The sequence below is a fragment of the Thalassophryne amazonica genome, chromosome 13 (assembly GCF_902500255.1).
Source record: "Thalassophryne amazonica chromosome 13, fThaAma1.1, whole genome shotgun sequence".
Taxonomy (NCBI): Eukaryota; Metazoa; Chordata; class Actinopteri; order Batrachoidiformes; family Batrachoididae; genus Thalassophryne; species Thalassophryne amazonica.
Window position 1 is genome coordinate 19,627,960 of NC_047115.1, and position 17,063 is coordinate 19,645,022.

General features: G+C 42.0%; 1 protein-coding gene across 11 annotated transcripts in view; it reads right to left on the reverse strand.

Annotated features, from left to right (window-relative positions):
- Window positions 1–11,012: 11,012 nt before the first annotated feature.
- The window catches only part of ccdc88ab (coiled-coil domain containing 88Ab), a 137,043-nt gene continuing 130,992 nt past the window's right edge, over window positions 11,013–17,063 (reverse strand). For 5 of the 11 annotated variants that reach the window (XM_034185653.1, XM_034185647.1, XM_034185646.1 and 2 more), the window contains one exon: window positions 15,015–17,021. In XM_034185653.1, the coding sequence (XP_034041544.1) occupies window positions 16,134–17,021 (888 nt within the window). In that variant the 3' untranslated portion in view covers window positions 15,015–16,133. Of the gene's footprint in view, window positions 12,542–15,014; window positions 17,022–17,063 lie in introns of those variants that run through there. The other 6 variants (XR_004564654.1, XR_004564653.1, XM_034185652.1 and 3 more) reach the window with 6 other exon arrangements.

The window sequence follows — 17,063 nt, forward strand, 5'->3', positions numbered from 1 at the left end:
GAGAGAGTCAGACAGTCCAAAATTGTATTGTCCAAGCAATGTTGTATTTCACTTTATTTTCTACACCAAAGAGTTAATAAAAATATATAATTTACAAAGTCAAAGTTGTACAACAGTCAAAAATAAAAAAGATTGTAAAAACCTGACAAATTGCAGGATGGCTCATAAATTTTTTATTTATTTATTTTTTTACAAATAAGTGCTCTAACAATCCTTTGAGTGGATGAACATTGTGCATATTTATATTTATAGGTGGCTGTGGTGGTTTCAGTGCCTGCGCCAGTTGCAATGAATGCGGTGGTTGCAGTGCCTGCTGCGGTGACTGCTGTGAATGCGGAGCCTCAGTGGCTGCGGTGAATACAGGGCCTGGGGTGGCTACGGTAAATGTGGTGAATACGAGGCCTGGGGTGACTACGGTGAATGCGGGGCTAGGGGTGGCTGCGGTGAATAAGGGGCCTGGGGTGACTGCAGTGAATATGGGGCCTGGGGTGGCTGAGGTGAATACGGGGCCTGGGTGAATGTGGTGAATACGGGGCCTGGGGTGGCTGCGGTGAATACGGGGCCTGGGGTGAATGCGGGGCCTGGGGTGGCTGTGGTGAATGCGGGACCTGGGGTGACTGCGGTGAATACGGGGCCTGGGGTGGCTGCGGTGAATACGGGGCCTGGGGTGAATGCGGTGAATACGGGACCTGGGGTGGCTGCGGTGAATACGGGGCCTGGGGTGACTGCGGTGAATACGGGGCCTGGGGTGAATGCGGTGAATACGGGGCCTGGGGTGACTGCGGTGAATACGGGGCCTGGGGTGGCTGCGGTGAATGCGGGACCTGGGGTGACTGCGGTGAATACGGGGCCTGGGGTGGCTGCGGTGAATACGGGGCCTGGGGTGAATGCGGTGAATACGGGACCTGGGGTGACTGCGGTGAATACGGGGCCTGGGGTGAATGCGGTGAATACGGGGCCTGGGGTGAATGCGGTGAATACGGGGCCTGGGGTGGCTGCGGTGAATACGGGGCCTGGGGTGAATGCGGTGAATACGGGGCCTGGGGTGAATGCGGTGAATACGATTCCGTTTTTATATCAGACCTAAGGCCACTTATATAGGTGGCTCAAAATTTATTAACAAAAGAAAAAAAAGGATATTTATTCGCATCACCAGAGATCAGACATGGAACAAATCAAAACACTGAAAGATAATTTCTGAGTCACACTTGTACAAAAAAGAAGGGGCGTGTACCTACTGCCCTGGTTGGGGACACCTGGACAGATGATGTTTGCTGCCTTAGGTCCTCTTTCCTTCTCCAACATCCAACTGGACCTTTTGTCCTTCTTCAACACTGCAGAAATATTCCTCGTCTGGGTTCTGTTTTATGTCAGTGTAGTGAAAGAAAAGAGTCTCTGCTTTATCCTTTCTCCTGATGAAGCCATAGCTTTTGGTCACACTGAACCACTCAACTCTACTAAACACCTTTTTCTGAATGATTTCAGGTCCCTTTGGAGCCGTCAGTCTGGATTCAGTCTTCATAACGGGATCAGCCTGCTCATTGTTCCTTCATGTCAAAGGTTTCTGATTCAGGGTTTCTGGTTTTATCTTTCTGCTCCCACCCTTGACAGAAAGTTGAAGAATAAGAAACTAGCTGATACCAATATATATATATATATATATATATATATATATATATATATATATATATATATATATATATATATATATATATATATGGTGGTCGATGTGGCGTCTGCTGCCTCCGTACCTGTCTTATTGCCATCCAGTAGGGTTAATTTAAATCAAGAAAACACATTTGAAAATTTATTCACATAATTTGACTTTTAAGTTAAAAACAAACAAAACATATTGCCATCCAGTATGGTTAATTCAGATCAAGAAAACACATTTGAAAATGTATTCACATAATTTGACTAAGTAAAAAACAAAACAGCCATCCAATAGGGTTAATTTAGATAAAGAAATTTAGGGGTTTTTTTGCATCCACATGTACAATATCCTGCATTTGAAATGTTTTGGAGAGTAAAACCATGTAACCAACAACCTGCTGTGTTGAGATGTGTGGGATTTACAACAGCATCAAAGCGCCACCGACTAAGGTTGGAAACAAAATGGCGGGTTGATCACATCCATTCCACAGTCAGTGGCCAAAGGAATAGTTAGCAGGCTATTCCTGCTATCAGTGACGACTTGTATTTGTTGAAGTCCATGTCTTGACTGACATATTGGCACATAGCGGAACAGTGCAGCTATTGTGACATCAATTACTGTCTCTGGAAATCCAAATTCCTTAGCAGTTTTGATCTTGTCCATCACGTTTGACTTGATTCATACTTGAAATGGTGGTTAGGACATGTAAACTACATGATACTAACCATATTCTACAACTTGCTTTTTTCCACTCTCCTGTGGAAAAATTCTGATCCACTTGTCATCAGACGCTCCAGCGGTCCTTCGAGGAAGAGAAGACAAAGAATGACTCGGCCTCCGCCATCACCACAATCAACATGGTGACTCCCAGCTATTACACTGGTGACCAGTACAGTAAGAAACTACCACAACATTTGCAGTGTGAAGAAAGGACAGGCCTTGAGACTTATTACTGGAAATGTCTTAAAGGCCTTTGACAGATAGGCAACTTGTTTGCTGTGTAGCAAATACAACCCCAATTCCAATGAAGTTGGGACATTGTGTAAAATGTAAATCAAAACAGAATACAATGTTTTGCAAATCCTCTTCGGGGATTCAAAGGATTCAAGGATTCATGTTCCCTGCACAATGAAATGTGATTACTGCATTTAACCCATCCTAATTGCCAGTTAGGAGCAGAAGTCGCCTTTAGGCACCCGGGGACCAGCTCCAGATGTATATCCTGCCTTAGGTCAACAGCAGGGCTGAGCAAACCTTGACCGGCCTCATGACGACAGACACACACATAACACACACATAAGCCGGCCCGGTACATGAACACATATAAAAAGCACACACAAGGTAAAACAACCTATATTCTACCTATACCTATATATATATTCAACCTATATTCAATTGAATACACCACAAAGACAAGGTATTTAATGTTAAAACTGATAAACTTTATTGTTTTTGTGCAAATATTTGCTCATTTTGAAATGGATGCCTGCAACACGTTTCAAAAAAGCTGGGACAGTGGTGTGTTTACCGCTGTGTTACATCACCTTTTCTTCTAACAACACTCTAAGTGTTTGGGAACTGAGGACACTAATTGTTGAAGCTTTGTAGGTGGAATTCTGTCCCATTCTTGCTTGATATCCGACTTCAGTTGTTCAACAGTCCGGGGTCTCCATTGTCGTATTTTGTGCTTCATAATGCACCACACATTTTCAATGGGCGACAGGTCTGGACTGCAGGCAGGCCAGTCTAGTACCCGCACTCTTTTACTACAATGCCACGCTGTTGTAACACATGCAGAATGTGACTTGGCATTGTCTTGCTGAAATAAGCAGGGACGCCCCTGAAAAAGACATTGCTTGGATGGCAGCATGTGTTGCTCCAAAACCTGGATGTACCTTTCAGCATTGATGTTGCTATCACAGTTGTGTAAGTTACCCATGCCATGGGCACTAACACAACCCCATACCATCACAGATGCTGGCTTTTGAACTTCGCGCTGGTAACAAACTGGATGGTCTTTTTCCGCTTTGTCTGGCAGACATGACATCCATGATTTCCAAAAACAATTTGAAATGTGGACTTATCAGACCACAGCACACTTTTCCACTTTGCGTCTGTCCATTTCAAATGAGCTCGGGCCCAGAGAAGGTGGCAGCATTTGTGGATGTTGTTGATGTATGGCTTTTGCTTTGCATGGTAGAGTTTTAACTTGCACTTGTAGATGAAGTGTTCCTGAGTCCACGTGGTAAAATCCTTTACACAGTGATGTCAGTTTTGAATGGAGTGCCGCCTGAGGGATCAAAGGTCACGGGCATTCAAAGTTGGTTTTCAGCCTTGCCACTTACGTGTAGAAAGTTCTCCAAATTCTCTGAGTCTTCTGATTATATTATGGACTGTAGATCAATCAATCAATTCAATCAACTTTATTTATATAGCGCCAAATCACAACAAACAGTTGCCCCAAGGTGCTTTATATTGTAAGGCAAAAGCCATACCATAATTACAGAAAAACCCCAACGGTCAAAACGACCCCCTGTGAGCAAGCACTTGGTGACAGTGGGAAGGAAAAACTCCCTTTTAACAGGAAGAAACCTCCAGCAGAACCAGGCTCAGGGGCAGTCTTCTGCTGGGACTGGTTGGGGCTGAGGGGAAAGAATCAGGAAAAAGACATGCTGTGGAGGGGAGCAGAGATCAATCACTAATGATTAAATGCAGAGTGGTGCATATAGAGCAAAAAGAGAAAGAAACAGTGCATCATGGGAACCCCCCAGCAGTCTAGGTCTATAGCAGCATAACTAAGGGATGGTTCAGGGTCACCTGATCCAGCCCTAACTATAAGCTTTAGCAAAAAGGAAAGTTTAAGCCTAATCTTAAAAGTAGAGAGGGTGTCTGTCTCCCTGATCCGAATTGGGAGCTGGTTCCAGAGGAGAGGAGCCTGAAAGCTGAAGGCTCTGCCTCCCATTCTACTCTTAAAAACCCTAGGAACTACAAGTAAGCCTGCAGTCTGAGAGCGAAGTGCTCTATTGGGGTCATATGGTACTATGAGGTCCCTAAGATAAGATGGGACCTGATTATTCAAAACCTTATAAGTAAGAAGAATTTTAAATTCTATTCTAGAATTAACAGGAAGCAAATGAAGAGAGGCCAATATGGGTGAAATATGCTTTCTCTTTCTAGTCCCCGTCAGTACTCTAGCTGCAGCATTTTGAATTAACTGAAGGCTTTTCAGGGAACTTTTGGGACAACCTGATAATAATGAATTACAATACTAATGGATGCCAGTAGATGGCAGTGTTCTATTTATTTTTACCCCGGTTATATCTGACTGTTGTCAAATAACTTGACTTTTTTGCTTTTTGCAACTGGCTTTTTATTTTCTTTTACAAATAAAAAAGGCATATTTTACAAAAGCACATTTATATGTAAACACCAACACACACCTCACATTAATGTATTGGTTTTTACATAGAATGAATGAGTCAACCAATAAGTGTTAGCGGAGGCACATTTTACCCATAATCCCTTTGGCATCTGTCTGTTTGTTACAAAACTTCAGAATTAGTGCATTATTTAAAATTAAATGATGTTATATTTTAACTTTGTACAAATGACAGAATTGACATTAATGGAGTTATTCTATGGGTATTAATTGTTTTTATAAATCAAAACCATAAGTCAGCACTGCTTTATTTTCCAAGACCTCTGCCTCATGCTGGCCACACTGCTATTGAAGAGAGTTGAATTTTGCTGCTCCTCTCAATTGTTTTACTACTGGAAGCTATGCAGTAAACAGGAGCTTCCAGCAGGGGGCAGGGCACTCAAAGACAGATGTGCTGACTCATGGTTTGGGTCGGTTGTTGCCTTTGATGCTACCAGAAGTGATTGTGGTGTTAAAACTCAAAATCAGTTAGCAGTTGCAGTTGTATCAGAAACAATACTGGAAGTTATCGGCTAGCTGTAGCTTCCGCTAAATTTTTGGGCGGTTTATCAGTTTAGCTTTATAAAAGATAACTTTTCAGTTAGCTGATTAGCTGTTATCGAAGCTAACTTCTTGGTTAGCTGTGCCGACCACTGCATTTACCCCATCAACTTCCATTCTAATGAAAAATGTCTCCTTTTCACTCCTGTGCAGGCGTATCAGATCTGTACAGCCACTAAGAGCAGCAGCTCCCGGTGTCGTGGCAGCATCACCGGCACAAACATCAGCAACAATCTCAGAAAATCGTACGCAACAAGGACATGAACCTCATGAGAACCAGCTGTGTCCTAGGAAGGCAACACGTGTGTTGTGGCCAGAAGCTGTTTTCAGGCTACTGCATTTACAGTTTTTTTCAATTGCTAACAAGCGCTTACCCATACATTGGATACTTTTTCTAAACTCTTAACACAGAGTGACACCTAGGAAACACAATTGGCCAAATGGTTAATTGTCTTCTCAAAAGCACATACTGTTAAACAAATACTAAATCTTCATTTTAAAATAGAACACACCTTTCTCTGTACATACTAATGTTACCAAAACACTGGATATACGAGGTCTGTCCATAAAGTATCATACCTTTTTTTTTTTTTTTTTTAAACTACACTCAACAAAAATATAAACGCAACACTTTTGGTTTTGCTTCCATTTTGTATGAGATGAACTCAAAGATCTAAAACTTTTTCCACATACACAATATCACCATTTCTCTCAAATATTAAACACAAACCAGTCTAAATCTGTGATAGTGAGCACTTCTCCTTTGCTGAGATAATCCATCCCACCTCACAGGTGTGCCATATCAAGATGCTGATTAGACACCATGATTAGTGCACAGGTGTGCCTTAGACTGCCCACAATAAAAGGCCACTCTGAAAGGTGCAGTTTTATCACACAGCACAATGCCACAGATGTCGCAAGATTTGAGGGAGCGTGCAGTTGGCATGCTGACAGCAGGAATGTCAACCAGAGCTGTTGCTCATGTATTGAATGTTCATTTCTCTACCATAAGCCGTCTCCAAAGTCGTTTCAGAGAATTTGGCAGTACATCCAACCAGCCTCACAACCACAGACCATGTGTAACCACACCAGCCCAGGACCTCCACATCCAGCATGTTCACCTCCAAGATCGTCTGAGACCAGCCACTCGGACAGCTGCTGAAACAATCGGTTTGCATAACCAAAGAATTTCTGCACAAACTGTCAGAAACCGTCTCAGGGAAGCTCATCTGCATGCTCGTCGTCCTCATCGGGGTCTCGACCTGACTCCAGTTTGTCGTCGTAACCGACTTGAGTGGGCAAATGCTCACATTCGCTGGCGTTTGGCATGTTGGAGAGGTGTTCTCTTCACGGATGATGCGAAGGAGATGTGTTGCACTGCATGAGGCAAATGGTGGTCACACCAGATACTGACTGGTATCCCCCCCCAATAAAACAAAACTGCACCTTTCAGAGTGGCCTTTTATTGTGGGCAGTCTAAGGCACACCTGTGCACTAATCATGGTGTCTAATCAGCATCTTGGTATGGCACACCTGTGAGGTGGGATGGATTATCTCAGCAAAGGAGAAGTGCTCACTATCACAGATTTTGACTGGTTTGTGAACAATATTTGAGGGAAATGGTGATATTGTGTATGTGGAAAAAGTTTTAGATCTTTGAGTTAATCTCATACAAAATGGGAGCAAAACCAAAAGTGTTGCGTTTATATTTTTGTTGAGTATAGGTTTAAGGACATGATTCCTTCCTTATGTTCTCTAATGCCATATACCAACACAGAGTACAGAGTAGCTACCTAAACTCTGTGAGTGAGATAGAGTATCTCATCAATAGTTTTACATCCTCATTGAAGACAACTTTGGATGCTGTAGCTCCTCTGAAAAAGAGAGCCTTAAATCAGAAGTGCCTGACTCCGTGGTATAACTCACAAACTCGCAGCTTAAAGCAGATAACCCGTAAGTTGGAGAGGAAATGGCGTCTCACTAATTTAGAAGATCTTCACTTAGCCTGGAAAAAGAGTCTGTTGCTCTATAAAAAAAGCCCTCCGTAAAGCTAGGACATCTTACTACTCATTACTAATTGAAGAAAATAAGAACAACCCCAGGTTTCTTTTCAGCACTGTAGCCAGGCTGACAGAGTCAGAGCTCTATTGAGCCGAGTATTCCTTTAACTTTAACTAGTAATGACTTCATGACTTTCTTTGGTAATAAATTTCTAACTATTAGAGAAAAAATTACTCATAACCATCCCAAAGACATATCGTTCTCTTTGGCTGCTTTCAGTGATGCCGGTATTTGGTTAGACTCTTTCTCTCCGATTGTTCTGAGTTATTTTCATTAGTTACTTCCTCCAAACCATCAGCATGTCTATTAGACCCCATTCCTACCAGGCTGCTCAAGGAAGCCCTACCATTAATTAATGCTTCGATCTTAAATATGATCAATCTATCTTTATTAGTTGGCTATGTACCACAGGCTTTTAAGGTGGCAGTAATTAAACCATTACTTAAAAAGCCATCACTTGACCCAGCTATCTTAGCTAATTATAGGCCAATCTCCAACCTTCCTTTTCTCTCAAAAATTCTTGAAAGGGTAGTTGTAAAACAGCTAACTGATCATCTGCAGAGGAATGGTCTATTTGAAGAGTTTCAGTCAGGTTTTAGAATTCATCATAGTACAGAAACAGCATTAGTGAAGGTTACAAATGATCTTCTTATGGCCTCAGACAGTGGACTCATCTCTGTGCTTGTTCTGTTAGACCTCAGTGCTGCTTTTGATACTGTTGACCATAAAATTTTATTACAGATTAGAGCATGCCATAGGTATTAAAGGCACTGTGCTGCCGTGGATTGAATCACATTTATCTAATAGATTACAATTTGTTCATGTAAATGGGGAATCGTCTTCACAGACTAAGGTTAATTATGGAGTTCCACAAGGTTCTGTGCTAGGACCAATTTTATTCACTTTATACATGTTTCCCTTAGGCAGTATTATTAGACAGCATTGCTTAAATTTTCATTGTTACGCAGATGATACCCAGCTTTATCTATCAATGAAGCCAGAGGACACACACCAATTAGCTAAACTGCAGGATTGTCTTACAGACATAAAGACATGGATGACCTCTAATTTCCTGCTTTTAAACTCTGATTAAACTGAAGTTATTGTACTTGGCCCCACAAATCTTAGAAACATGGTGTCTAACCAGATCCTTACTCTGGATGGCATTACCCTGACCTCTAGTAATACTGTGAGAAATCTTGGAGTCATTTTTGATCAGGATATGTCCTTCAATGCGCATATTAAACAAATATGTAGGACTGCTTTTTGAATTTGCGCAATATCTCTAAAATCAGAAAGGTCTTGTCTCAGAGTGATGCTGAAAAACTAATTCATGCATTTATTTCCTCTAGGCTGGACTATTGTAATTCATTACTATCAGGTTGTCCTAAAAGTTCCCTGAAAAGCCTTCAGTTAATTCAAAATGCGCTTCACTCTCAGACTGCAGGCTTACTTGTAGTTCCTAGGATTTGTAAGAGTAGAATGGGAGGCAGAGCCTTCAGCTTTCAGGCTCCTCTCCTCTGGAACCAGCTCCCAATTCAGATCAGGGAGACAGACACCCTCTCTACTTTTAAGATTAGGCTTAAAACTTTCCTTTTTGCTAAAGCTTATAGTTAGGGCTGGATCAGGTGACCCTGAACCATCCTTTAGTTATGCTGCTATAGACTTAGACTGCTGGGGGGGTCCTATTGATGCACTGAGTGTTTCTTTCTCTTTTTGCTCTGTATGCACCACTCTGCATTTAATTAGTGATTGATCTCTGCTCTCTTCCACAGAATGTCTTTTTCCTGGTTCTCTCCCTCAGCCCCAACCAGTCCCAGCAGAAGACTGCCCCTCCCTGAGCCTGGTTCTGCTGGAGGTTTCTTCCTGTTAAAAGGGAGTTTTTCCTTCCCACTGTTGCCAAGTGCTTGCTCACAGGGGGTCATTTTGTCCATTGCGGTTTTTCTGTAATTATTTTATGGCTTTTGCCTTATAATATAAAGCGCCTTTGGGCAACTGTTTGTTGTGATTTGGCGCTATATAAATAAAATTGATTTGATTCTTGCAAATAAATTAGCTTCACACAGGCGTCTTCTAACTGTCACAGCACTTACAGGTAACTCCAGACTGTCTTTGATCATCCTGGAGCTGATCAATGGGTGAGGCTTTGCCATTCTGGTTATTCTTCTATCCATTTTGATGGTTGTTTTCTGTTTTCTTCCACGCGTCTTTTTTTTTTTTGTGTCCATTTTAAAGCATTGGAGATCATTGTAGATGAACAGCCTATAATTTTTTGCACCTGTGTATAAGTTTTCCCCTCTCCAATCAACTTTTTAATCAAACTACGCTGTTCTTCTGAACAATGTCTTGAACGTCCCATTTTCCTCAGGCTTTCAAAGAGAAAAGCATGTTCAACAGGTGCTGGCTTCATCCTTATAGGGGACACCTGATTCACATCCGTTTGTTCCACAAAATTGACGAACTCACTGAATGAATGCCACACTACTATTATTGTGAACATCCCCTTTTCTACTTTGTTTTACTAATAGCCCAATTTCATAGCCTTAAGAGTGTGCATATTATGAATGCTTGGTCTTGTTGGATTTGTGAGAATCTACTGGTACCTTGTTTCCCATGTAACAATAAGAAATATACTCAAAAGCTGGATTAATCTTTTTAGTCACATAGTACTACTATTATTGTGAACACTACTGTAACTGCTCCAGGAAATAGTTCACTGAAATAAGTAAAATTGTTTTATTCATTTATTTGCAGTGTACTAGTTATCCCCCCTTTTTCTATTAGAACTTCAGCTTTTGAAAAGGTCTTTTTTTTTTAATTGTGTGAATTTGCAGCAGACACATCAGATTAAATTGGTACACGTGCTGCAGGTTAAACTTGTTTTGTTTGCAAGTGTTTTCTGCATTTACCGCTGTTACATTTGAAGCATTTTGGCATCTCTGAGCCACCATAGTAATTGGCAAATGCACCGATAAAAACTCAGCAAAATTGGTGTATGTACTCCTCATGTGGCCTTGATAACACACTAAAATTCCACGTCCTTCAACTTTGTCATTTCTGTGAAAAATGACCTTATCGGGTACAGTTCTATTGTACACAAGTAATTATTTTATTATTTTTGGTTAAACATCCAAATGATGCTTTTGGAACATTGCCTTAAAAGTAAATAACTGCAAAATCATGATGTCATAACTTAAATTTTTGCCGATATTAAAACACGTATACCCAATAGTTCTTTCCAAGCTTTCTCATTTGGAGGCTTAAATTCATAACCCTTCACAGTTCAAACTTGATTGTTACACAGAACTGGACACAAAGAAAGTCTTTAATTTTTAATTACATCAAATGGATTCATGTAAAAGTGGAAAAGGAGGAAAACATCAGATCTCATCACATACAGCAGGAAGACTGCAGGTCATCCCTGCTGCAGCGCCTCCTGGCTGTCAGTTCAAGCAGACGCACATTACAGTTGACATTTTAAGTGTGCTTTTACAGAGTGACTTTCCTTTTTGGAGCAGCTTCGGCCTCGACGTGATAAATTAGACGGTACAGTGGATCTACTCTACGATGTAAAATAAGACGACGAATCAGAACTCTGCAATCAAATCGCAAATCCTCCGCTCATGATTGGCAGACAGCAGGTGTCAGTCATGGCTTCCCATTTGTCGTTTTGGCGAGTGAGCGCTGTCCTCCGCTCTGATTGGACGAGGAAAGTGGGGCTTCCACTTGAATTGTTAAACTAAAGGCTGCGATTGGTCCGACAGGAAAACGGACTTGTTTTGATGAAGCTCAGCTCTTTGCTTCTGGCAGCACAGTTCAAAGGTCACCTCCGCTCATGTGTGCTGCCCAGGAAGTTCTTCAAACCGCCATCATCACACGTTGGTAACCTCAAAGTCCAGCCCGTCTGAGCTGATGGTTTGGCCGCATGTGAACGTTGGCACCATTAAAGCGATCGAGCAGTCAATCTGCAGCCGAGCTCGTAGGAAAAACCTCACTAGAATATTTTACTTGTTTCCTTGATTCAAGGAAGAAAAGCAAAACAGAGAAGGAAGACACTTTACTTTACATCTCACTTAAAAAAAAAAATGGACATAGGAAGATACAATCTTTTGAGCAGACGGTCTGGGCAGATAAAACCTACAAGGCTTCAGGCACGGCGCTCCACGGCCACCTTTCTCCCTCTTAGCTCCAGGCAGGCAAAGAAGAGTGAAAAGAGGAAGGAAAAGGAAAATTAGAAAATTAAAGAGAGAAAACACAGAACAAAGTCAAAAACGCCACCGGTGAGGAGACATTTGTGTACAAGAGGAGACAGAAAAGCGCCTGATCCTGCATGCGCTGCAAAGGGGCGGGACAGAGGGGGAAGCATTTTAGTACCACACCAAAGCCATGCGGGACTGCAGGTGGTCAGAAAAGCAAAGGAGATGCTTTGCTTTTGTTTTTCAAGCGGTCACGAGGAGACACATAAGGACTGTGGACAGACGGCCGCTGCGTCCTGCTGCCGAACATTCGGCAGAAACGGGGGCGGCAGCCCGCCAGGCTCCATGATCACCAGTTTGGCAGCACAGGGACAGGACAGCGAGTGAGTGAGTGGGGTTTAAGGGGTAACAGAGAAGCAGGGGAAGCACGTGCACATCTGTTACACCATATTTTAGGTTTCCAAGGAGACAACAGGACATGACACCACCATCACCACCCTCCCCTTTTGCTCCCGCTGTCCCCGTTGCTGAGCAGCGCTCACTCACCACGCGCTCACAGCATGGTGGCAGACAGACGAGGATGGGGAGGTGGGGCTTAGCAGCTCTGCTGCGACTCCCCGCTCCTGCTTTTAGACTTTCTGCCTTCCACATCTGCAGGACAAAGGCAACGTTTCTGTTACATCCAGATGATGAAAAGACACAAAATGCTGCGTGCACTCGAAGATTAATATAAATACAATAAAGGAGCTCCAAAACAGTAGATGAAAAACAACAAAGCAGAAATAAATAAGGCTGTAACGATGCGACTGGTACGGCACATAGTAATACGGTGCTTGTCTTTGAATATAAGTTAATGCTAACCACAATCTGTACAACAACTTCATATAATATGAATCGTCAGATTCAAGCTAATTGTTTATATGAGTAAATAAAAGGTTTTTTAAAAAGCACAAATGAAATGACGTTTGCTTCTTTCACAAAAAGTTCTTGACTATGTGACAGCAGTGGTGGGCACTTCTAACCCAAGTTACAACTGGTAACTGCTAATCCGCTAAATGAAAAGTTAACTATGATCATACTTTAGCGTGTGTTTATGGGTGCATGTGTATGGCTTCGATCACAGAAAAACTGGGGAGAGCTGACATTTGCCTTTGGTATGCTTATGTATTTTGAGTCAAGGATGAACGCTGTAAAAACAGAAACCTGATAGGACTACTATTTTTGGAGAAATTAGCAATATTAACTAACAACAGTGAACAATGGATGCTGTGCTGCAATGTACCATGGGAGTTCAGATTTTTTTTTAGGGATTTAAATGTTATTGTGGTTCATGTTATTTTAACAGTGTAAGTGTTACTGATTTATTATGTTTTTTGCAGTTCAATAGGTTTGGTCAGTTTAGTTAAGTGTCATGTTGCTGTTACCATGAGTGAAAAGTGTAGTGCTTTTGATGTCTTCCGCCACCTTCTCTGTTTCTGCGTGTGTAAAAATAAAAGCAGCACATACAAGAAGGACACATTCAGGCTGGACAAACTGATCAGGCATACTAGCTCTGTGGTTCGCAAGAAGCTGGACTCTCTGATGACAGTGGCAGAGAAGAGAATACTGGACAAACTGCTGGACATTATGGACAATGCCAGTCACCCTCTGCACACCATCATCAGCAACCAAAGGAGCCTCTTCAGCCACAGCCTGCTCCTTCCCAAGTGCAGGACCAACAGACTGAAAAACTCCTTTGTCCCTCAGGCCATCAGACTGTACAACTCCTCACATGGGTAGAGGAGGAGTAACAAGAAGTCAGAGGACAGGAAGGAGAGGAACAGTAGTAGCCATTAAACCAGTAGCGAGCACTATTTCTGGTATTTATATTTGCAAGTTGTTTTTTATTTTCACTTTTGTGTGCTGCTATACAATGCTGCTGGAACCTAAATTTCCCCAAGGGACAAGAGATTAATAAAGTTCTGTCTAAAAACATGCTCATTTCAAGATATATGTATCCTTAACCAACCTACCATTTTAGGCTTTACAAATGTTTCTGACCATTAAATTTTGTTCAAAGAAATGTTAGCTGACTTAAAGTTATCAGAGCTAAATTGGTTGTCCCCTGATGGTTTTCAAGGTTAGCTGAAAAGGTACTCCACTAACCAAAAAATTAACTTCATTAATTAGCGGTTAGGCGATTACCTGAAGTGTACTCACCACTGGTAATAATAGATGAATTTAAAACTTTAGAAAGCACATTTCCTGTAGTCCAGTACTCATCAAATCAACCAACAGTAGACTGTTCACAGAAACTGTGCTGAGCACATTTTTGTAGTGCATGACTGACAGCTACATTATGTAGAGTCATATTTTTGCTTCAGAATCTACGTGGAACATGCATAAAATAAAGAGAGCATATATAACTTGAAATCTAGAGGCCATAAAAGTTATCCGTGGAATATGCCATGCTTACATGTGTCTTGGATGAAAATGGAGCCATTTGCCATTTTCATGCCTTCACAACATGGCTTCTTTTAGTCGGTGATTTCAGTGTCAGATGTTCCTACTCTCCTTAACTTCAACCAAAACAAATTATGCAGTGTGCTAACAATGTACTGTCTGCAGAAACCAAATATTCATTTCAAAGATCAAGAAAAGACCATTTTTATACTTGAATCCTCTACCAGTGTAATTCCGTTGTCACATTCTCTCAAAAGGGTACCATATTTAATTGGGAATTTTGTTCTAATATTTTCAATAGGCTCTTAAAGGAAGAGAAAGTTTAAGGTCTTGCCTGTGTGTGTAATATATATATATATATATATATATATGTGTGTGTGTGTGAAATTCGGTGGGGGGGTAAAAGCCTGAAAAATCAGCCTAAAGAGCTGAAATTTTAATATGTTTAAGTATAAAAAAGGAGGTTCCCAAAAAGGATTAAGATGCCAAGATCAGATGATGACCATGATGTACATAAATCATAAAAAAAAGAAAGAATAAATCTAAAAAAAAAGAAAAGAAAAAAAAAGCAGTTTCCAGTCAAAAGACGGTAATAAAGAATAAATCTAAAAAAAAAAACAAAAAACAAAAAAAAAACAGAAATTTTTTTATAATCAAATTGATGTCGATTTCACTTATTGGATTAGTGTTTTAGCTACAAAAGAGACAAATATGTATGATTTTAGCACTTCCAAACATTACATTTTTTTGTTTCAAGTTTGCTAACTCAAAGTTACTAGAACCAAATGTGGCAAAAGCTAATTAGTCTGTTAAATGATTTTTTAAAGATATTAATCCACGAACAAAGACGTTAGCTTCACGAATTAGCAGTTAGCCGGTTAGCTGAACTGTGCCGACCACTGTTTGAGTCATATAACCTGCAAGCCCTCCAGTTCGTTAAGATATATGCATTCATTTTAGAGTCATAAAAAAAATTATAATCAACTCCTGAATTTGTATCCAGTTCGTTACCATAATTTAAAGGGATCTTTGTTATAGTCTTGATGCCATAAATGCCAACGTTTACCAACCACACTGTAATTGTCAATAAAATGTGGGAAAGAAGCTTCATCATTTTGCCACCACCCAGAAAACACAAACATCCACAGAAACCCGAGTCATATGGTTGCAAAACAAAAACAAAAAAGCATGTCAACAGAAAACCAAAACCTTCAGACCATTTTGATTGCAATAATTAAAATGGTTCAGTTGAGAACAGCCGTGCAGTTTAGCGATAAAGTACACATTATCATTAAAATCTGACACACTGAATTCTTTAGTTAGTTGGGATTTTTCAGCAGAAGCACAAATTAGTTTTTTCCTTGTAATTTGGCGAAGCTGCCACATCAGAAAATCAGTCAACTCATTCATTTGACAGGTCACGCATTTTTCTTATCTGTCCAACAGCCCTCTCTTCAGAGATAATTTGCTGGTTTTTGCAGAACTGTGACCCCAAAAATCAAGTCTTGATTAACCCTTAATATTAGTCATTGCTGCCGATTTATCACTGAAGCTGTGAAATGAATAGTTGATATTAACTGCAGATACAGCGCAGCATAAAACCAGATTTAGTAAACAAACAGCAAAATGTTGGACGGCTGAAGTCCCACCACAAAAACAGAAGCAAAAAAAAAAAAGCACCATGGCCAACAGAACAATGACGTAAATCCACCACACAGAGCGCTCGTTAGACACATGCAGAGGATGACACCTGTCCATCATTATTAAAAGCTGCGTCTGAGGTGACAAACCCCCGCGTCACTCAAACACACCCGTACTCGTACCACAGCGACTGATTATCGTCTGGGCTGAGCGACTGTTCTGAATTTTCAGTTTGTTTGGGTTCATTACTCTCATCGGGCTCCGATTTCAGAGGAGTGGATCTCATCCGGCCGTTTGATTGGGTGTGAGGGGGCTGGATGAGGGTGGGAGCAGGGTACACTGTATTAGCAGCAGGAGGCCCGCTGATGTTGCTGACTAGGGTGGGGTTAAGAGACAGGAAGGGGAGGTTCTTGCTCGCTGACTCACTAAAGATGGGGTCCATGAATACAGACTCTACAGTGAAGGAAGGGCCGAGGAAAGACTCAAGGGTGGAAAGGTCGGGGTCTTCGGTGCTATGACAAGGTAAGCTGAGGGACTTGGGCAAGGAGGTGGGGAGGGGTCCCTTTAAGTTGGTGCTGTTGGGGTGGTACTCACTGGGTGTGGGCTGGGTGCACGCACCAGCCTTGGCGGACGAGGCAGGAGGCAAAGCGTCGACGGACACGGGCGGCCGGCTGTCCTTCGACAGCATGTCGTGGATGCTGGTGCGCCGCGTGGTGCCCTCAGCAGTGGAGATGACGCTGCTGGCGCGGGGCAGCGTAGAGGAAGCACAATCCAGTCGCTCCGACACGGATGCGGCTTTGCCTTGTGAGGACAAGCTGGAACGGGCGGGGGCGGAGCCTCTCACACGAGTGCTCTCTGCTTTGCGCAGGCTGGGGCGGCCCGGCTGTCCGACGGACCTCGGAGGCCGATCTGAGCTGACTGGTGCTGCCTTGCCACTGGCTGAGCGTAATATGCCCCGCCCCTTTGTAGGAGCGCGATCCTTCTGCGTGTGCTCAGAGGAGGCGGGGAGCCATGGAGAGTTGGCGGTCAGGTTCTCCTGGCTGCTAGACTGCAGAAAAACAAGTAAACTAAAGTAAAAAGCAGGAATTCC